Source organism: Podarcis vaucheri (assembly GCF_965113315.1).
Source record: "Podarcis vaucheri genome assembly, chromosome: 16".
NCBI lineage: Eukaryota > Metazoa > Chordata > Lepidosauria > Squamata > Lacertidae > Podarcis > Podarcis vaucheri.
The window spans coordinates 19214225-19235538 of record NC_138754.1 but is presented as its reverse complement, the minus strand read 5'-3'; the positions used below and the strand labels follow the sequence as shown (position 1 = coordinate 19235538).

The 21314-nt window shown below is 49.5% G+C and overlaps 1 protein-coding gene across 1 annotated transcript in view; it reads right to left on the bottom strand.

The window, feature by feature from the left end:
• Positions 1 to 21210, bottom strand: part of COPA (COPI coat complex subunit alpha) — a 34368-nt gene extending 13158 nt beyond the window's left edge. Inside the window, 19 exon segments of the mRNA XM_082202939.1 lie at positions 356 to 465; positions 468 to 517; positions 2302 to 2440; positions 2677 to 2762; positions 3355 to 3494; positions 4551 to 4633; positions 7284 to 7359; positions 7932 to 7998; positions 8697 to 8847; positions 10448 to 10530; positions 11044 to 11179; positions 11958 to 12057; positions 13084 to 13193; positions 16698 to 16807; positions 17757 to 17833; positions 17993 to 18073; positions 18474 to 18547; positions 19379 to 19492; positions 21055 to 21210. Of these exon segments, the coding sequence (XP_082059065.1) occupies positions 356 to 465; positions 468 to 517; positions 2302 to 2440; positions 2677 to 2762; positions 3355 to 3494; positions 4551 to 4633; positions 7284 to 7359; positions 7932 to 7998; positions 8697 to 8847; positions 10448 to 10530; positions 11044 to 11179; positions 11958 to 12057; positions 13084 to 13193; positions 16698 to 16807; positions 17757 to 17833; positions 17993 to 18073; positions 18474 to 18547; positions 19379 to 19492; positions 21055 to 21094 (1827 nt within the window). The 5' untranslated portion in view covers positions 21095 to 21210.
• Positions 21211 to 21314: the final 104 nt, after the last annotated feature.

Sequence of the window (21314 nt, the reverse complement as noted above, 5' to 3'; positions counted from 1 at the left end):
ATTTTGTAAACTGAATCTTTATATGCCTTTGTTTGTTCTTTACCGTATATGTTGTATTTGAAAAATAATTTAAAAAATGAATTCAAGTGCCTCCCTTCAGGCTGCACCTCTAGGCCTCCTGAGAGCATCTCACAGGCTTCTGCTGTTCCAGCAGTGTCCTTACATTTCTATGGCAAGAAGCGGACGCAAGTCCTGCCTGCTCATATCAAAGATGGCAAGGAGGTAGAGAGGAGATACAGTCGCCCTCCACGGCTGCTGTACAGAGATGGGAGGCAACGCAAGAGACATGCCATTTGAGAAGACCCCTCCTCCCCACCGCTGGGCACAGATGGCAAGAGGAAGCAGGCAGCACGCACTCGTCATACTTCCGGTTGATGAGAGCCAGCTTGAACTTGAACTCTGTCGGGTCAATGGTCAGGACTCGGGGGCGGCATTCGCGATCCAGGCAGTAGACGTTGTTCCCTTCACCCGCGTCACGTAGATAGGCAGGTCCAGGGTGCGGATAATCCCGTGGTCTCTAGATGGGGAATGCGGAAGCAGGGAGTTGTGGGGGGTATCAGGGACCGAGGAGGAATGGTGGGAGCCCCCCCCCTTTTCTGAACCTTCCCAAGGGCAGGAGGACAGTATTGATTTAGAACAGTGGTTTGCAGAAGAGCACAGTCCAGAGGGCAAAAGCTAGGAAATACTGGGTGAGGAACAGCTAGAAGAGGAAAAGCCAAGAGAGAGACAGCTGGCAGATTGTGTCCTTGGACAGCATTCCTGACCCACCCCCTTCGCCTATGAAAGTGTGATAGAACAGAAAGCACAATGGCAACAAGCTCAGATTACCCAACATAGGAGTGACATAGATTAATGGGGACCGAGGGGGTGAACCTTTACTGGGAGCAATGCCATTTTTTAGAGAGATATGCATTCTCTCGCTGTGATTATTAAAGAACTTATCTAGTACGAACGCTCCTTTCGTTTGATCTGCTTATTTACTGCCACTGGGGGAAGGGATCCGATTCCCCGAAGCCTGACAGGAGGAATGGGCAGAAAATGGGGTCATACGACCCTCCCTTTAAATTTACAAGATTGAAAGTGGGGGAGGACACTTTCTGCTACTGGATAAGCTTTGGAACTTTATGGTAAAACTGACTTAATATAATGATTGAGCTCTAACTAGGCTTTGCTTCTACAGTGGTACCTCGGGTTAAGTACTTAATTCGTTCCGGGGGTCCGTTCTTAACCTAACACTGTTCTTAGCTTGAAGCACCACTTTAGCTAATGGGGCCTCCCGCTGCCGCTGCACTGCCGGAGCACGATTTCTGTTCTCATCCTGAAGCAAAGTTCTTAACCTGAAGCACTATTTCTGGGTTAGCAGAGTCTGTAACCTGAAGCGTCTGTAACCCGAGGTACCACTGTACTAGGGACTGGAAAGGGAGAGGAAGGGCACTTGAGCTCCATCAATGAGCCACCCTCCTTGGCAAACTCCTTTCAGATCTTGGTCTCTGCCATTTCTGTTCACTCAGGTCAGCTTTGTTTATAAGAGCGCAAGAAGAGCCTGCTGGATGCCTGTGGGGAGACTTTCAAGCAGGATCTGAGCACAAGAGCACACTCCCCTCCTGTAACTGTTCCTAGCAACTGGTCTTCAGAGCATTACTGCCCCTGACTATAGAGGCAGAGCACAGCCATCATGGCTAGTAGCTGTTGAGTCACACTTAACACCACCCCACGGTGTTAAAACAAATCGAGGTTTACAAGCCAACAACAAGCTATGGCTCCAGATCATGTTCTGTTGGGCAGTAAACATACCACAGTTAAGCTTCTGGAGAAGGCTCAGATGATCTAACAAGCCATGGTTTAACAAACTGCAAAAGTCTCCCTTTAAAAGCAAGTGCAGGCTTCCTCTCAATACCAGGTGCTAACGAAGGATTTTAATGCTGTTACTAAATCCTACTGGGGAGTGGCTGCACACCAGCTTTTTAGAGCCTTGAGAGAACTCCTGTTTTGCAGCTATGATGCAGAGTACTTTGTCCCTGGGAAGCTTGTGTTGTTGTTGTTGTTGTTAATGAGCTTATCAGGTTTCCCCTGTCTTCACAGTGCTAATTCATGTACCTTCAAAACACAGGTATGGCTGCTGAAAAAGCAGGCCCAAAAGCAACTTCAGGAGAGGAGGAGTTGCTTTGGCTTATACTTCAGAGGGCAGTGATCAAAGTAAAAATAAGTGCCACTTTTATTTACAACCATCCCGGATAGCATTTTTGGAAGCACCATCATCTTGAACATTGATATTCTGCTGGACGCCGCAGTCCCGCTTACCCGGTAGTGACGGCATATTTGATGTGGTTGCTTGTGGTGTAGATGAAGACCCCGCTCTCATCCCAGGCGCCGCTCTTGACCCGGATGTTCTCATGGATGTTACAAAGCGACTCCAGCTTCCTGTTGCAAATCATGATGGCTGGAGAGGCAGAGCAGAGGAGAGATGTCATGCTCAAGAGGGCTTACTCCTAAGTAACCCCAACTGAAACAAATCCAAAGTACAGGGCCTCCCAGCCTAGGCACTACACTGCCCCAATGCCCTGTACTTTGGGGGAAGATGAGGAAGCTGCAAAATTGAGCAACCCAGAAAATGAAAATCACTGATATGAAAGCCTTGGGCCTTGCTGTCAAGACACCGGTGAGGCCTCTTCTTACCGTGCTTTGCCAGGAGAGCCACGTGGGACATGTCAGCCGACCAGATGACATACTTCACCTTGGAGATCTTGACAGAGGCCAGAGTCCTGCAGGAAGGGAGCAGCCCCCCAGTCCATGAAGTCACACCAGGACACGCCACCTTCCCTTCTTCCCCATTTGCCCACTATTCGAACGCAGGAGAAGCAGCAATCAATTGGCGGGGGGTGGGGGTGGATAGGTAGTACCACGGGCAGAAAAAGGCTTTAGCCTACGGACCACGTGAGACTTATGCCGAATCTGCCTCAACTGGCCCACAGAAACCAGCTCTTCTCCTTTCTCTAGGGCAGTTCTCTGGGAATCCCTGGTGGCGAAGAACACCCCCAGATACCCTACAATATGCACTTTATCTGTGGTATCTTAAGGAAACCTGGCAGCTGAAAGGTGCTCACAGAAAAAATCTGCAAGTGTTGGGTAAGGATCAGCAACTGGGAGCCTCTGGGCCAAATCCGGCCAGGTGTTTCTACTCCCCCATTCAGAGAGAAGGAAATCAGAGGGTTCTACAATTACAGCCTTGGGCTTCCGTATCAAAGTGACAGAGCTGGTAAAGGTCGTTGCCCACCTGGAGTTTGTCTGATGGACACCACCACCACCACCACCACCACCCCAGGCCAGAGGTCACCTGCTGCTGAAGGTTCTCACCGTTTCTGCTGCACATCAAAGAGGGTGATGGAATCAGCATCTCTCAACAGCAGGTTCCCAGTCCCGGCATAGAAAATCTCATCGCAGTTGGGAACCTGGACCTTCTTGGTGATCTCATTTTTCAGGTTCTTGATCAGAATCTGCCATTTCAGCAGGCAGGCAAGAGACCGCAAAAATCAGGGAGAGGAGGGAAGAGAGAAATCAGGCACACGATAGCGAAATCCGGATGAACAAGACTCGTCGCTGGCTCAGGACCTCACACAGAGCTGCTCAGCACCTTTGCTTGCTACTCAGTGTTGCCTTGTCCCTTCTCATTTTAATCTGCCACATAACCTGACAACGGCTTGCAGGGGTAGCTCATAATCAAGAGAGCGGCAGGGAAGAGAGAGAGAAGGAAACAGAGAGCAGCCGTGCAGTGTAGGGGCTGAGACTAAGCTGCGAAGCAGAACGCTCCGTTTGAATCTCAGCTGACATGAATTGCCTCAGGGGACTTGGCCAAGCCATAAATTCTCTCAGGCTCACCATATGCAACACGGAGAATAGGGAATAACTGTCAGGGAATAACTGCACCTTCCAGAAAGAGCATTTCTGTTCCGATAGGATTTCCCAGCTTGATGGATGGGTCTCTACCACGAGTGCCCACTTGTTAGGACTTCCGCCTTGCGTTAAACGTATTTGCTCTCTTTGTGTTTTTAACTGCTTTTAATCATCTTACGTGTAAAATTATCTCGAAACAATGATTTCAAAAGTGACTAATGAATTCATTGTAATAATAATAATAATAATAATAATAAATTCCTTTGCTTTAGTCTTCTTCTCAGAAGACTTCTCTGATTTTCCTCCTCTCTTCCTAAATCAACGTTTCTCTATCAGGATTCCATGAAACATGTGGAAGTTCCAAGCTCAGGCAGGAGAAGCCGAGGCTCGTGGGAAGGAAAGCAAGGCTGCTGCTCCCCAAAGACAGCTCATGGCTTGATGGGACAGGCAGAGCATTTCATACGAAGCTTATGCCGAATCAGACCCTCAGTCCACCTAGGTCAGTATTTTATCAACACTGACTGGCAGCAGCTCTCCAGGGTTTCAGAAAGGGAGTCCCTCCCAGCCCTCCCTGGAGATGCCACTGGGGAATGAACCTCAGACCTTCTGTATGCCAGGCAGACGTCCTGCCGCTGAGCTATGTGGTTCTCCCCACTCACCGAGTGCATCCGATCCAAGACGGCAAAGCGGTTCCGAGCTACCCACACAGCTGTCAGCCCAGAGGAGCGTTTCCCTTCAGGAGCTGGGGGTGGGGTGGAATAATAAATGACAGGCATTAAGTCATATACCGCTGGCTCTGCTCCAGCTCTGCTCCTGCGGATCAGCTGCTCTCTCCCTACCCCCCCACCCCCGACTCCCATTTAACCTCAGGCTACATGTAAGATCCAGGCCCTCCTCCTCTCTGCCTCTGACACATACTTTTGGATTCTCAAAGTGGCCCACTGGAGGAGCCAAGCAGTTGCTGGGGGAACCGGCGCCACGACTGGCTGGCAAAGGAGAAAGCAGCCATCCTGGCTGACACGCCACTATGTCACGCTAATGAGCTATGCCTCTGCAGCCAAACAAAGCAAGCGCCGAGGGTCCTGTAGCCAACATAGGCCCCTCCTTTGCCTCTGCTTCCAGCAGCTGTTGCCTCGCACTGAAGCACAAAGCAACGAGTGTCAAGAGAAGAAGCCTCTCCGGGAGAGAACTGCACAGAGTGAGGCATCTGGGCTGCTTCAGACATGCAGGGCAGTACCGTATTTTTTGCTCCATAAAACACACTTTTTTCCACCTAAAAGGTAAGGGGGAATGTGTGTGCGTCTTATGGAGAGAATGCAGGCTGTGCAGCTATTGCTGAACCCAGCAGAGCGAGAGTGAGAGTTGCGCAGCGCCTCTTGTTCTGCTGGCTTCCCAGCGAAGCGGGAGGAGGGACAGAAGGGAGCTCTTCCGTCCCTCATTGTGCTTCACTGGGAAGGCAGCACAACAAGAGGCGCTGCGCAGCTCTCCCTCTTTCTGTGCTGGCTTCAGAGATAGCTGCGCCGCTTGCTCTGGCTTTTCAGGGAGGCGGGAGAAGAAATGGAGGGCAGCCTGTCAGTCCCTTCTCCCACCTCCCAGAAAAGCCAGCAAGAGCCGCTCTATCTTTAAAGAGCCGTGTTGAGTGAGCTGGCTTTTCTTGTTTTCCTCCTCTAAAAACTCTTATGGCCAGGTGCGTCTTATAGAGCGAAAAATACGGTATATAAATAAAAGTAAACTTTTTTGCATTAACAGCCATGAAGATCAGGGGTGTGGAGCTTCTGGCCCTCCAGATGTGGCTGAACTATGACTTCCATCACCTCTGAAGATTGAGCATGCTGGGTGGGCTTGATGGGAACTGGAGTCCAATAATACCTGGAAGGCCTTCCCTAGTGCAGATGACAAAAAAAACCCCAACACACTGGGAACTGCACCTTCTCAACATTATCAAGTGTAGTCGTTAAAACAGACCAGGATGTCCCAAGCTCAGATCTCTCCTCACTCAGCAGTCTTTTAGGCTAGCTGCCTCAGTCTTCCTACCTCCATTGTTGTTGTTTTATTTATACCTCATCCATCTCTGGGTGCCCCAGCCACTCTGGGCAGATTCCAACAAATATAAAAGCATAATAAAACACCAAACGTTAAAGACTTCCTGATACAGGGCTGCCTTCAGGTATCTTCTAGAAGTTGTGCAGCTCTTTATCTCCTTGACATCTGATGAGAGGGCATTCCACAGGGCGGGAGCCACTACTGAGAAGGCCCTCTGCCTGGTTCCCTGTAACTTCATTTCACTCAGTGATGGAACCCCCAGAAGGCACTTGGAGCTGGACCTCAGTGTCCGGGCTGAACGATGGGGATAGAGATGCTCCTTCAGGTATACCATTCTGTCAGTTATACGGGGGATATGTATACTGGGCCCTCTCTGCATGCTTACTCTGCAAATATCTGCAAATTATCCAACAGTTCCCCACTTGATGATTTTGGTGGTAATGCACATAATCAAAAAGGGAAAGGCTACAAGAATATACCAGTACTGCCTTCGTGTTTGGAAAGCACAGTAGGAAACAAATTTTCCTCTTTTTGCCATCACACAAAGTGAAAAGAAGAGCCTTAACACTCTTACCGCTATGAAAATGGTGAGGAAACGGGGCGGCCCAAATATTTGCTTGCAAGAGCTACCAACATCGTGGGATATAAGAGCGAGAAACAAAAGCGCCCCAGAGTCCTAGGTGCCAGGAGGAGCTCAGCTCACAGCAAGGCTGGAACATAACTAGCAGAGTTTCTGTGTCTCGGAACGAGGGGAGGTAACATCGCCTTTATAGCAAATGGTGCCTGGCAGCCATGCAGAGCCCATAAATCTGCTAATGTGGGAGGCGGGAGGTTGGCCTGGCTCATGCATCACTGGAACTCACTCCAGGAGCTTTTACTGCTGTGACGTCAGAGGCAGGGGAGACCCAGCTGGAACTTCAACTCCCAAGTGGAACGAGAGGCACTTGGAAGGAAGAACTTCCAGCGGCACATTTTGATGGGCAGATTACACGCCTGGTCTGGAATTGGCCAAGAGGGAGAGAACGAGCACTGGGCACTTGTACAGCTACTTTGGAAGCAGAGAGGCCTGCCTGGGACGGAGCTGCTTTGCTAGGAGATCCATCACGACAGGCAAGCCAGTGAGGCGGCCTGCTGGGCAGAGAGGCAGGATGGATAGTTTCTAATAACTGATTTATAAAAAATATATTTGCAAGCGTAAAAGCGAGGGGGACAAACATGAATTTTTCAAGTCAAAAGAACCTGCCAAGAGCATGTGGGCTCCGCAGGAATGGTGGAGAAGGAACCCAGTTGTGATTTTCGGAGGGCGGGGGAAGGCGGTGGAGGCAGGGAGGAACAGATGCAAAGCTCACCATCAGGATTCTGGGAATCAGCATCCTTAGGAATGGTGTACAGGTCGTAGGTGCTGTTCTCCAGATTACTGGCTCTCTGTGGAGAGAGGAAGAATTCTACATGTCAGACCAGCTCTCTCGGGACTAGGATTTCTTTCAACTGTTTGTGCTTGTTTCTTTTGCTTGGCAATCACGCTCCAGCATTCGGCGCTAGCCTGCAGGTCAAGCCCGGGGAAGCCCCACATAGAGCGCACTGCAGTAATCCAGATTTAGTAATCTAGAATTAGGCAAATTCAAGGAAGAGAAGATCTATCCGTGGGCATTAAGCCACAAAGGCAATAGACCACCTCTAAATCTGGAGGATCCAAATCTGCAAATACAAGCTGGGAGGGGCCAGGGGGAGGGTTGCCTCCCTGGAGGTATCTGGTTGGTTACTGTGGGAAGTAAGGATATTGGACTAGAAGGGCCCTTTTCGTCCAAGGCAAGTAGCAGGTTCCTTGGGCAGCCGCCCTGCTCTTCCACTTTCTGAAAAGGTGGACATGCACATCGCCCCTGCAGGACTGAGCCCCACAAGTGGCAAGGCCTCAAAACGAGCCCCCAAATCCCTTAGCAAAGGGCGATGATGTCACCCAACAAGGCTTGCGGAACTCCAGGTTAGCTTCAGCTTACCGTGCAGAGGAGGACGGCGTTCTCCGCAGGGTTGTAGGACATGTTAAACACAGGGAACTTGGAGCCGCTGAGGAGGAGGAAAGTAACAAATGAGGAAAGCAGGGAGAACACAAATAGTAGCTGGCTCTGGCTTAAAGCAGCAGCCACTGACGCAGAAGGAAAGGACCCCCATGACCCCCCCCAAAAAAAGGTCCTGGGCTGCAAGGTGCTCTGCTGGTTGTCTGCCTCCATGGTTAGGAGATGGTAATGCTTCTGAGCTACAGTAGCTGGTAACCACAGTGAGAGAGAGAGAGAGCCAGTGTGGTGTAGTGGTTAAGAGCGGTAGACTCGTAATCTGGGGAACCAGGTTCGATTCCCTGCTCCTCCACATGCAGCTGCTGGGTGACCTTGGGCCAGTCACACTTCTCTGAAGTCTCTCAGCCCCACTCACTTCACAGAGTGTTTGTTGTGGGGGAGGAAGGGAAAGGAGAATATTAGCCGCTTTGAGACTCCTTCGGGTAGTGATAAAGTGGGATATCAAATCCAAACTCCTCCTCCTCCTCCTCTCATGTTCGGGGCCTGCTTGCCGGTTTCCCAACAAAGGCAGCTGGCTGACCTCTGTGAGAACAGGATGCTGGACTCGATGGGCCACTGGCGTGATCCAGCAGGCTCTTATGGTGTTCTTGTGTACAAGCAGCGCATGCAGCCTTCTCCGCCCACAAGAAGCACAAAACAACCACCTAGCAACAGTGGTGGAAGGCATCGAGCGGAAGAGGACCTCCTCACCTTCTCAGCTGCATTACGGCAACATCTTTGGAGCTGTTGAAGTCCAGCTGTCGCAGGAAGCGGTCCTTCACGTAGTAGAGCATGTTGCCATGCACAGCGTATGCTGGTCGCTCGCGCTCCAGCTTGAAGACAATCATGCCGCCATCGTGTCCTGGAGACCGGAGAGAGAGGCAGCCGTGTTAAGACTTGTGCAGCCAACGCTACAAGCAGACTCACGGCACCTTGCCGGGGGAGGGGGGGAGGTAAAATAGCATGCCCTCCAGGCTGAAGGGTCACAGCTCAAGGATGGAGCACCTGCCATGTACGCGGAAGGTCAGAGGTTAAATCCCTGGTGTGGAAACAGATTATACCTTATACAGTGGTACCTCGGGTTAAGAACTTAATTCGTTGTTTACCTGAAACTGTTCTTAATCTGAGGTACCACTTTAGCTAATGGGGCCTCCCGCTGCCACCACACAATTTCTGTTCTCATCCTGAAGTAAAGTTCTTAACCCAAGGTACTATTTCTGGGTTAGCAGAGTCTGTAACCTGAAGCATCTGTAACCCGAGGTACCACTGTACCAAGCCAGACTCTAGCTCAGTATTGTCTGCAATGCCTGGCAGTGGCTCTACAGAATTCTAGGCAGGAGACTGACCAAAGCCTAGCTGGAGATGCCAGGAATTGTGTCCGGGGACCTTCCTCTTGCAAGGCAGACACTCTTCCCTATGGCATCTCAAGGTGGGGCTAGGAGAAGCCCCAGCAGCTATTGAGCTCTTCCCCATCCGAGGCAGGAATGTTAAGCTTTTGGCACCAGCTGAAAACCTGGCTATCTTGGGAGCTTAGTGCCAGGATGAATGTTTATTTTATTGGTGCTTTTTGGTAATTTTTGTTTTGTTTTGCAACAACAGCACAACAAAAACAAAGCAGCTGCAGGGCCCCAATCCAGATCAGGTGCCCATGCAGGTTTCCATCTGAAAATTTGCCTTGCTATTTGACCCCCCCCCCCCCGAATGCTGTTTGCAGAGAGTGGAAGCTATGCGAGCAATGTGCAGTCAGAAGGGAGAGCTTTTCAACAGGAAATCCAGTACCAGGGCCCAATCGGGAATGAGAGCACGTTCCAGATCAAGGTTCCACAGCAGCTTATTCTCTCCAAAGACCAACGCAGCCAGGTTAAGTGTATTCATTAGAACACTTGACTGTTTTGCAAGCAAAGGCTTATTAAAGCACCTTTAAAGGAGAAGGTGCAAGATGCTTCAAAGGGCACTTTCCAGGTATTCCTGTGTTCCTCTTTTAAACCTCTGACATTGGGTTTAAAGCATGGGAAGACCTGCAAAGCCACAAGAGGGATGCAGGTGGGTGGGTGACCCCACTCACGCATCAATCATGAGATGTTATAATAATGGCATGTGACTGACAGATCATAAGACCCACCCACCTGTCAAATTTGGCCTGTGAGGCCAAGCTTGATAAAAGATCTGGCCCCTGGAGCAAAAGATTCCCCCACCCCTGGACTGGACACTCCCAACTTGTTAGATACATGAACTGATCCTCTGCACTTCATAACATTTTGACCCCACCTTCTTTAAAATTATAGTGTTATATCTGCCAACTGCAGAGACCATTTTGTGCATGCCATGACATGGGCTTGAAATCACAAAAGCAGATGCCACCATAAATCTGTTTGCCTTTTGGGTGAAGGAGATCCTTTTTTTGGCATCTACTGAAAACTCATCATCAAATCCAAAGTGACTTCAAGAACAGATCCCATTACCTGCAGCAAAGAGGTTGAGGTTGGGGTGAGCTGCCAACACCCAAAAGCGGTCGTGATCCCTGCGGAAAGTCTGGACTCCCGTGCTGGGAAGGGGAGAATGAAAAACAGAGGCAGACTAATTAACACAAAACAACTGGACTGGTTTATTCAATTGATAGCCTCAAAGCAGCTATTTTCCTAACAGAGGGGGTGGGGAACCTCTGGCCTGCGGACTAAATGTGGCCAACACCATCCAAAAGTTTACTAACACTCCTTCCTCACCTGACCCCAAGATCTGTTGGCTCTGAGTTTTGGATCCCTCCATCACACAGCGGAAGGGCCGGAGGTCAGTGGCAGAGCTTCTGCCTTGTGAGCAGGAGACCCCAGGGTTCAATCCCCAATGGCATCTCCAGACAGGGCTGGGGAAAAGCTCCCTGCTTAAACTGTGGGGAGCCACTGCAGACAAAATTGATTAGATGGACTGATAGCCTGACTTTCTATAAGGCAGCTTCCTGTGTATTCCAGCCAGGCACTTGTCATTCCAGAGCGTATTCTTTTAAATAGTGCAGGGCCCGATATCCCGAGATCAGGAAGGGCAGGCAGGATGGTGCACTTACCGCTTAGACATATCCCAGACACGGATGCTCTTGTCCTCAGAGTTGCTGAGGATGAGTTCCTGGCGGGGGTGAAACACGGCGCAAGAGACGTTGTTGTAATGTCCGCGGCAGGTGTCTACCTCCCAGGCTTTCGACTCTAAGGATAAGAAGGCCGGTGATCACGAACCACTTCCTTGGCAGAGAGGTCAGGGAAATGAGACCCTCCCCTCGAGCTTGTAGAGCAACTCTACAAGGTCCTACATAGGGAATTGGTCCTGATAGTTGCCCAGAGCAGTTCTGGTGCCCAGCCTTTTCAGGTGCTAATTGTTTTTACCCTTTTAACGCATTTATACCCCACTTTTCTCCCAAGCTGGGATTCATGGCGGCTTACAACAATTAAAAACAGCATTACAAAATAAGTCATGAGCACAAATGAGTTAAAAGCTAAAATGCAGTTAATGATTAAAATGCAGAACACATTTGGAGCCAGCAATTAAAACACAGTTTGCCCCAACGTCAGCCCAGTGATCAACAGTGCCTGCAACTTAGTTTCCAAAGGCCTTGGCCTTCTGGCAGAAGGATAACAACCAAAGGCCATCACTTCCAGGCTCTGCTTGCCTGCCTCCCAAGGAAGCTCAAGCCAGACGGACTTTTAAACTGGGCTGGCAAGGCATTCCTAAGGCTTCTGCAATCTTCTACTGCAGCTTGGCATAAGTTTGCCTGCTTTCTTCCCCTAACCTACCAGAGAAGCAATTCCTTCCGGTGCTGGGCTCATTTCTAAACAGCTATCAATGCTGGATCAGATTCCCACCCTGCAGCCAAGGTTCCTTCTCTTAAGTGCCCAGCCAGCCTAGCAGTGTATGCGGCTGGATCCTTGCTCTTGCAACTTGACTCCACGGAGGGAGGGCGGAAGGAAGGAAGTGGACGGCGCTTACCATTCATCCTCCAGATCTTGACTTGCCGATCATCAGCCCCTGAAACTATGAGGGGCATGGTGGGGTGGAAAGCGGCCCAGTTCACACCACGGTCGTGCCCCTAGGAGAAGAAGGTAACTAATCTCAGGCCGAGGCTGCCATTTTGGGAAGTGGCATCATACAGTGGCAACACGTGCCAGTCAATTGGATGTGAGGAGCAGAGTTGCTGTAGCTGCCACCCCCTGCCTGCTAATCCATCCCTACAGTCAGAAGGGGCTAATATGGCCCTGCCTCTCTGCTCCTCCCTCAGCAAAAACTCTGCTTTACAATCTGGGCCAAGGGGAGAGGAAACAACTGCAACTGCCTCCTCCCTGGTCTTCTGCAGTCACCCGAGCCCTCTCACCTCTTTACCAAGAATTCAGCCATCAAAACCATCCATCTTTCTCACTGACCACATAATGCCCTCGACTCCAGTCCACAGTGAGCTCCTTATCTTCAAAGCTCTCCACTCCTCCATCCTAGGACCCTGTTATTTCCCCACCTAGAGTTTCGTTTGTCCAACTCCACCCACACTTGACCAACCTAAGATTTCTTTCTTACGCCCTCAAACTTCCCTGCCCTTTCAGCCTTTCCTCCTCTTATATGTCCGGAACCACCTTCCAGAACACCCCTTTGAGGCCACCCCTTTAACTTGCTTCAAATCCTTCCTTCAAACACCCACCCTGCTTTCCCCCCAAAGCCTTTGCCATAACCTTTCAGTATCCAAATGATTAAGTCCAAGAACTCCAACGGACGTGAACTCTTCCCCCTGCCTGCTCCCTACTTCATTTCCCATCCCGCTTCTGGTACTGTTCCCCAGAGCTGAATTTTAGACCACACGCTCCTCAGGGCAGGGTGCTATGCTCTTAATACTTTGCACATGGGTGGCACCATATAAACAATGGTTTGCAATAGGCTTGATCCCTGAAGCAAGGATCTTTCTTGCAATCCAGCTCTGGAGGTTGCAGGTCTTGCTTATCCTTGTTGCAGAATTACTCAGGGCAGGGTCCAAAGTCCCTGCCAACAGCTGCTTGTGTTCTGAGCAGTTTAAAATAGCAAATATGCAAAGGTGCCTCCCCCATGCACCCCCTGCCCAAGCCAGGAGTACCTCAAGGACGTGCTTCACCACTGCATCAGTGGTGCCAAAGAGATCTACTCCAGTGATTCCCCTAACATCCGACTCCACGGCTCCCGGGGAGAGGTTCTTCTTCCTCAGGCCTTCACAAAAGGTGAGAGTGAAGAGAGCAGGGGCAGAACATGAGGTTAGTGAGAGGATGCTCCAAAATTCAGAGACAGGCTGTTTATATAAATGGAAGACATAAACGGGTGAAATGGAACAGAGAGAAAAGGGACCACAGGTTGCTTTCATTCCCTATGAACATCTACTAGAGCAATGCACAGTTGGAAGCGATTTCTACATTTCTTTGCAGTTCACTAGGGAAACTGAGACGCCTTTGCAATCAGGAAGCAAAAAATCACCAGGCTAGGAATGCTGCCGCTGCTGAGTTACCTGGTTGAAGGCCAAAGAGAAATGGGGGAAAAAGTTAATCGGTACTTTGTTGTAATGAATATAGGGGTTGTTCGTGCGTAAGTTGCCCCACTCCTGGCTATGTTGCCTTGTTAAACCTTTTCTGGCTGGACAGCCCTTCACTTCGTGGCTGCCTCAGTCGCTAGCAGAATCCGTCAGTGGGCGCTTCTTAAACCTTTTCCAGCATAAAAGCTGTTTGACGCCAAGTCTCCTCCTACTCTCCCTGCGCGGAAGTCTTCTGCGCAGGGAGGGTGTGGGTAGCGGAGGACCCGTGCTCTCCCCGCTGGTGTCCAGCGAGGAGTCCTGGAGCCCCCTCACCGATTCCCCCATCTGCTCCCCTTTATCCCTGGTGTTGCGCTGATTTCCTTCCCCAGCTGATGAGCTGCCTCTCTCCCTGCTGGGTCCCTCTCCAGCATCACTTGGGAGCCTTCCCTCCGCCTCTGGCTCCGATGTCAGTTCCCTGACACTTGTATATTGGATCTGAAACATTATGGCCTCTTATTTTAAATACAGATTTGGCTGTTAAAAGCTATCAAGTTCACATAACCAGGCAGGCACTTTCAACAAGGAACCCGACACAATGGGCTGAGATCCAGGAAGGTCTAGGCTCAGACAGCAGCCTCCTTGAGTCGAGAGTGGAAGGAACCACCTGCACGCCTGATCCAGGAGATACTGGAACATCTGGGGCTTCAAGGAGGTGGCAAAGGAACTGAACAACAGATGGAAAATTTTTGGAGAAGCTACACAAATCCAGAGGGAAAGGAGGACACTCACAGAATGAACCAGCTATTTAATGCTGTGGGAGAGAGAGTGAGGTGTTTGTGTGAGAGACAGGCAGACAGATGTACAAGAGCTGTGGGGATTAATGTGGTCTGCAGAGCAGTTAGACAGCCTGGTCATGCGAAGGCACTGTCTGGCTCCCGGGTAGTTGGGCACGGTTAAAGGGGACTCTGAAAGCTCAGGCAAGAACTGAAGAACAAGCATCACCCTCGGAGCGTTAGACCACCCTGGACGCAGCTCACAGCACTCCCAACTCATTAGGAAGTCTAGCACCATCATGCTTCTAGAGCTTTTCCAGAACTCCCCACCATTTGCTGCCTGGAACCTCAACAAGGCTCAACCTTTTAAGAGTGCCCCCAGCAAGGAACAGTTAGGAAATTGCTGTGCAACATTAACTCTTGTTAAGCCCTCCCTTTCTGCCATCGATGTCAAGGCTCAGCTTCCACCTGGATTAAAAGGGTGCAGGGAGGAAAAAAAGGAGTTATTTCAGAAACACCCCTGACAGGTTATTGTTAGTATCAAGAGCAGGGAAACTTCAGTTACAACGCAGCTTTTCATGCATTTTAATGTGGCAACCAGACTCCAGACCCAAACTGGCTCCTTTCACGCACTCTCTCAGCAGGAACAAGGGGGACCCTGCACTCAGTTGCCCTGGAAACCCACCCATATGGCTGAGATGATTGTCTGTTTTCTCCAAGAAGTACAGCAAATCCACAACATCCACTAATTATCAGGAGAGTTCGGGATGAGGCTACAAATCACTATAAATCCAGGATGAAATTTCCATTGTCGAAATGTAAGGAACAAGAATTAGCACAGGGAGGTGGTGAAAGACATTCCAGGTTCCAATTGCGCTCGGCCAGCTCACTAGGATTTAAGACAAGCTATGGACCTATCTGCATCATGGAGACAATTCTGGCCTAAGGTTGTTGTGCAGGTGACACTCCCTTCGTCCCAGCACTTTGCTCTCTAACTGGCATTTTGAGAGAGGATGACAACCAGCAATGGGAATTAACGCAACATTTCCAGATCTGTAAAGATGTTGGAAAAGTTTACGGATCTTCCAAACAACCAGTTTGGAATCCTGCTGAGAGAGTCTGTGAACGTAGCAGCAAGGGTGCTGGCAGAAGAGATTACAAAGCTCTCCCCGTCAGTAGCCAGGAAGCAGCAATCCTCTCCCCTCCCCTCCCCACAGCTGGGTCATATCTGAATGTGTGCTACGAAACTCCAGCAGCCCACCCAGCTGAAAACTGCAGTCGAGAAAGCGGCAAGTCTATTGTGCACTCACGAGGGGAGGGGTCCTTGCCCCCAGTTTTCATGTTCCACACTCCCACCTCCTCAGGCTCCCTCTTTTGCAACCAGAGCATGACTCTCCCTAGCTCAAAGCATTCTGCAAAGAATCCCTTGTCAATGGCCAGGGGTGATGGAAGTTGCAGTTCAGCAACAACTGGAGCACCTAAAGTTCATCACACTTGCTCTACAGATTCACTTTCCAGAGGGCTTCCAGGAGCTAGACCCCAAGGCCTGCAACTTCACTGGAGCAGGATCCTTCCTCCATGAGCACCCAGGTGCCTTGGCTCCTTTGCTCTGGCCCAGGGGCCCATCATATGGGCCTGCGCACTCCCAAATTGTGTGATGCTGTTTCCACCAGATCAAGAACAGATTCTTTGAACTTGGGGCCCAATGAGATTCAATGCACTACAGAAATTGGGGAAAGAGCATTATTCCATCATGCATCCAGTTAAACTGATACCACGATGCACAATTCTCTGATGGAATTTGCTGCCGGAAGATGAAGTGAGGGCTGCAGCCATAGATGTCTTTAAACAGGAATTCAGCAGCCATAGTGAAGGAAGAGACATCTATCAGCAGCTACTGGCCAGGTTAACTAAACTGAATCCCAGATGCTGGCATCAAAAGTGGAAGAGGGCAGTTGGGAGAGGGCTTCTCAGAGGCATCTGGCTAGCTGCAGAGGAATTTCCTAGAGGTATTTGATTGGTTGGACAACTCTGATCACACGCAGAGCCCCAAGGTTCATGGCTCCTTCCACGTAGTGCTGATTTGCTACTTGCACATTTACACCCAGAAAAGGGGTTTCCTACACTTCTCAACTGCTGTTAACAGCTAAGGAGCCACAGACTGATGCCAAGTGTACAGAGTGGGCAGTTTCTACCCAAAATGAAAAGGAATCAAGCAAAACAGAGGGAAACACAGTGCCAGGCTCTCCTGTGGTTTCACAGCACCTTCTGCAAAGCAGAGCTGGTGCCATAGGAATGGGACTGGACTCTAATTACTCCTCTGCCCTGCCAGGATGGTCTATGCTCAACTTCTCCTCTCTTGTGCTCCGCTTTCAACAACTGCAGTTTTGACCGTGGTGCTGCTGCTGGACAGCCCCCTCGACCTGGGCAGCTCACCAGAAATATCCCAAACGCGCACAGTCTGATCCAAGCTGGCTGATACCACCAGGTCCTCCGAAGGGTGAAACTGAGCGCACATCACGTAATGGTTGTGTCCAGTCAGCACACTAGGAAGAAGGCAAGGAAGAGAGGGAAACACTTATGAGTAGTTCCTCTGAGTATTCAGGATCAAAGTCATTCATTCAACAAGATGGCAGGGAGCAATTTATTTAGAAAATTCATGAGCCATCCCTTCAGCATAAATCTCTTGCAAAGGGCCAAGAATGCATGTCAGGTGCCAGGTGCCCTTTTGCGCCATTCCTGACAAGGCTAGAAAAACAACAGCATTTATTGGCTCTCCAGATCTCCACACTCTCAGCTATCTGCAATGTACTAAGTGAGGAAATTCACTTCAAGCAGCAGGTGTCAAACATGAGGTCTGCTATCTACCTTCCACCTACAAACTCCCAGGAGAATCACGTTCAAGGCTTGGTGAGCACTCCAGTCACGCTTCTCACTCTCAGCTTACTAGTTATTTATTTTTAATTATTAAGTGTTATTATTAATTTTATTACTTGCCCTTTACCAACAAGTCCCACGGCGAGTTACAGGAATTTAAAACTCAGAATTAAAAACAGTTAGAACATATTGCATTCACAATAGGCTGGTTTCTGTAACACCTAATTCAGGTAGCGTATTTTGTTGCATTTTGATCCCACCCTTCCTTCAAGGAGCCTAGGGTAGCTGATGCAGTTCTCCTCCCTCCTCCTCTTAACAATCCTGCAATGTAAGTCAGGCCGAGAGATAGCACACTCAGAAAGCACCCAGTGGGTTTCAAAGATGAGCAGTTCCAGCCTGACACTAACCACTGTGCCTGCCTTGCTGCATTTCTGAGAAAGTGTACCTGAAATCCTCTGAACGCTTAGAAAATGCTATATAAATAATATGACATGTTTTTATAAAGTGTCCAATTTCACCTATGAATTGAAGAATACAAGGTCGAGGGGTTGCTTTCAATAAAAGTGCTTGGGAACCACAAACAAAAGACATCTGAATGAAGAAATACGTTTTGGTTACCAAACACAGGTTCTGGACTGCCAGTTCCAAACCCGAATGGTTTGATCATCAGAAGCACTCAGGATCCAAGGGTATTCCTATGAACAAAAAAACAAAGACACATATCCCTTTCTTTTCTTTCTGCTACATACTGCTTTCATTAAAAAGGCAGCAAAGATACTTTGCAGAGCTGCTGCCCCAGTGCTGTTCTAGGGCCTTCAGACCTAAAGGCCTGTAGAGCGTCTTGCTGGACTCACATGATGGAAGAATGTGGTGCGGATGTAATCCAAGTGGCCCAACAAGGTGAAGAGACAGCGACGCAGCTTGTAATTCCAGACCTGAAAGTCAGACATGACAGGGTGTATACATCAGACAGCTGAGCACTCCAGATTCCCCCACAATCATCACATTTGGCAACTTTAAACATATTCACCCATCTGTGCTAAGACTACTGCTAAATGAGCCTTCTGCCCAGCTATGGCTCTGTCCTGGGTCTCTCCAAAGAAACCAAAGTAAGAGTAAGGGCTATAGGGCTCATCAAGTCCAGCATACTACTTCTGCCTGCTGTCGGCATATCCCACTGAAGAGCCCCAAAGTGGGGTTGTCTTTAGCACTTGGCAGTCAGAGATATACTGCCACTGCCCATGTAGGCACTATTGCATTGCCATGGCTAATAGCTTTTGAAAGATTTCTCCTCGTGCTGACTTCTTTGCAAGAGGGTGAAGAGATCCTCGTTACCTTAATTTTGTAGTCGTCCCCTCCAGACACGAAGAGTGGCTGCTGTTTGTGGAAATCAATCCCTCTGACAGGGCCTAGAAACACACACATACAAAAGACCATGTAAATATTTCCCCATTTCTGGTACTTATTAAATAGGAGTACTCAATAGATTTTTGGCCATTCCAGTTGGCTACTCTGATTTCTTCTCCTAGTCCCTTACCTGTCCCAGGACCTTCTTCTGTCAATGACTCACCACTGGGATTCCATAGCCCCAAACCATACTGCTCCTCCAGTCAACTTGTAGTTCCTTTGGTGGCAATAGCAGCTGCAAGACCCCGCAGTGTCTCTCGTCCTCTACACACACATACCCCTTCCCTGGGACTGAGATCCAACAGCCTGCTGGGGGCATGGTGTGAGGCTGATGGGCTGCAATTGGACTACATTTAGCCCATGTTACTTGCAAACCCCACCCTAGAAAGATCCAGTTTTCATGAACTCCTACCTTGGAACTTTATACTGCAGCTTCGGTTACAAAAATTCCACCACAGCACTTAAAAACAAATATGCACTTTCCCCCCAAATATAGCTCCATGTTCATAGGATAACATGAACAGGAACAGAATAAAGGAAAGAAGTTAATTCAGAGGATGAGTCTCTCTGCATATAAAAAGGTGACAGACAAGGGCCTATATAGGTTTAAGTTAAATTTGCTTTCAAGTGTTGCAGCAAAACATGCCAGAAAATCTTCATACAGGCAATTGCACATCCACTTGCCTATTTGAGATTATTGGATCCACTTGCATTTATGCCTCTAATCACATCATGATTTGCAGTAAGCTGTGCAATAAAGCACCACAGGCTCCCACATTTTACAGACAAGAGATCCTGCATATATGTGAACGTTCTAAGGGGGCTCCACTTACCATCATGTTCATCAAATTTGTCAATGAGTGTACACATCCGGTAGTCCCAGAGCTGGATCACTCCATTGTGCAGACTTGTTAAGATCCAAGGCCGCTTAGGGTGAAAGCTCAGCCCTGGGAAGGAAAAGAGGGAAGGATGGTTTACAGACAACATTTGTTCTTACTATTTTTGCTGTCTACATTGCATGCAGACAGCCAGCAAAATATTTAACATCCAGTGGGAATTTGAACCCGTCTCCCGGGTCACATTCCAATCCACTAACCATTACACCACACTGACTCCAAGGCTCCCCCATCTCTGGTGGGTAACTGTCAAAGTCTAGCAGATACGCCACATTGCCTTGACCCCAAATTTCAGATGCATATGGATCTAAATTCCCCAATGATACATGAATAAAACTTAAGTCCCTGTTTTATGGCATATATTAAAGTGTGTGGTCATGAAAAGAACTATATGTTAGCAAGTAACTCTGTTCACGTACACACCCTTTAATATTACCATATTTTTCGCCCTATAGGATGCACTTTTTCCCCTCCAAAAATGAAGGGGAAATGTGTGTGCGTCCTATGGGGCGAATGCAGGCTTCAGGAAGCTATCTACAAGCCTTGGGAGCCCGGTGGGAGGTCCTGCCGGCTTGCAAGGCTTGCGGGCAGGAGCCTGCAGCCTGAAGAATGGGGCGCCCTGCGGAGCACGCCCCGTGCTTCGGGCAGATGTCCGCAATCCTTGTGCGCCTGGCGGGAGGTCCCGCCGGGCGCGCAAGGCTTGCAGGCGGCAATCTCTTCAGGGGGTTGGGGTGGGGGGAAGCTCGGGCTTCCCCAGCCCCACGGCTGGGGGGGATTTTTTTTTATTCCCCCCCAAAAAAACTAGGTGCGTCCTATGGGCCAGTGCGCCTCATAGGACGAAAAATACGGTACTCGCTATGCAAACTCATATACATATGTGTGTGTGTGTGTGTATGTATATATATATATATATATGCTTTCGTAGATTTTCACGGGTACAGGAATGCAGGTTTTGGTGTCTTCGGGTGTCTTCCCGTGTAAGAGTCGGGGTGTCTGTGCGACGTTTGAGTTCCTATAAATACTGTTGAGGGGTGTGGTGTATAGCCTCCAACGTTCTGGGCAGAGAGGAAGTTCCTAGATTAGTGTGCCTTTTCTTCCCTCAACAGTATTTATAGGAACTCAAACACCAGACTCTGCTCTGTTCCAGTAACAAGAAGCCGAAAGCACCAGCCTGAAGATGACGAGTGAGACCTCGTCGAAACGTCGCACAGACACCCCGACTCTTACACGGGAAGACACCCGAAGACACCAAAACCTGCATATATATATATATATATATATATATAACGTTTGCAGATGTGATTTCTCCCTCTCTCACGCACACACAAACGTGCCAACATCCCCGTTATCTACCAACAACGCAAGAAGTTGCACTTGTAACCTTCACAACTTTCGCACTGATTCCCCGAAGCGGAAAAACCCTCTGCCCCAATGGTAATCCCATGCAGGTCTACTCGGAAGCAAGCCCCACTATTATTAACGGGGGCAGTTCACACGTAAGCGTAAGGCTACGACCGTGCGCGCACTAACATGGGAGCAAAGCAGCAGTCCTTACTCCCGAGTAGACATGAGCAGCGCTAAGGACACGGGCCCTCCTCCCCCTCCCCGGGTACCTTTGACGCGGGCCGACTTAGTCTCGAACTTGGTGAGCATCTTCGGGCCTGGCAGCCTCCGCGCCCCGAAGCAGAAGCCACAATCTGACCAGTCTCCACGTCACCGTCCGCCGCCGGAGCGTCCCTCAAGCCAACTCAGCACTTCCGCTTCCGGCCAGGAAACCATAGATTACAGACGGAAATGGGAAGCGCTCAGCCTTTCTGAGAAAAGAGCGCCTCCTAGGGGAAGGGAAGGAAAGAGCCTCCAGCAAAGAACCAGT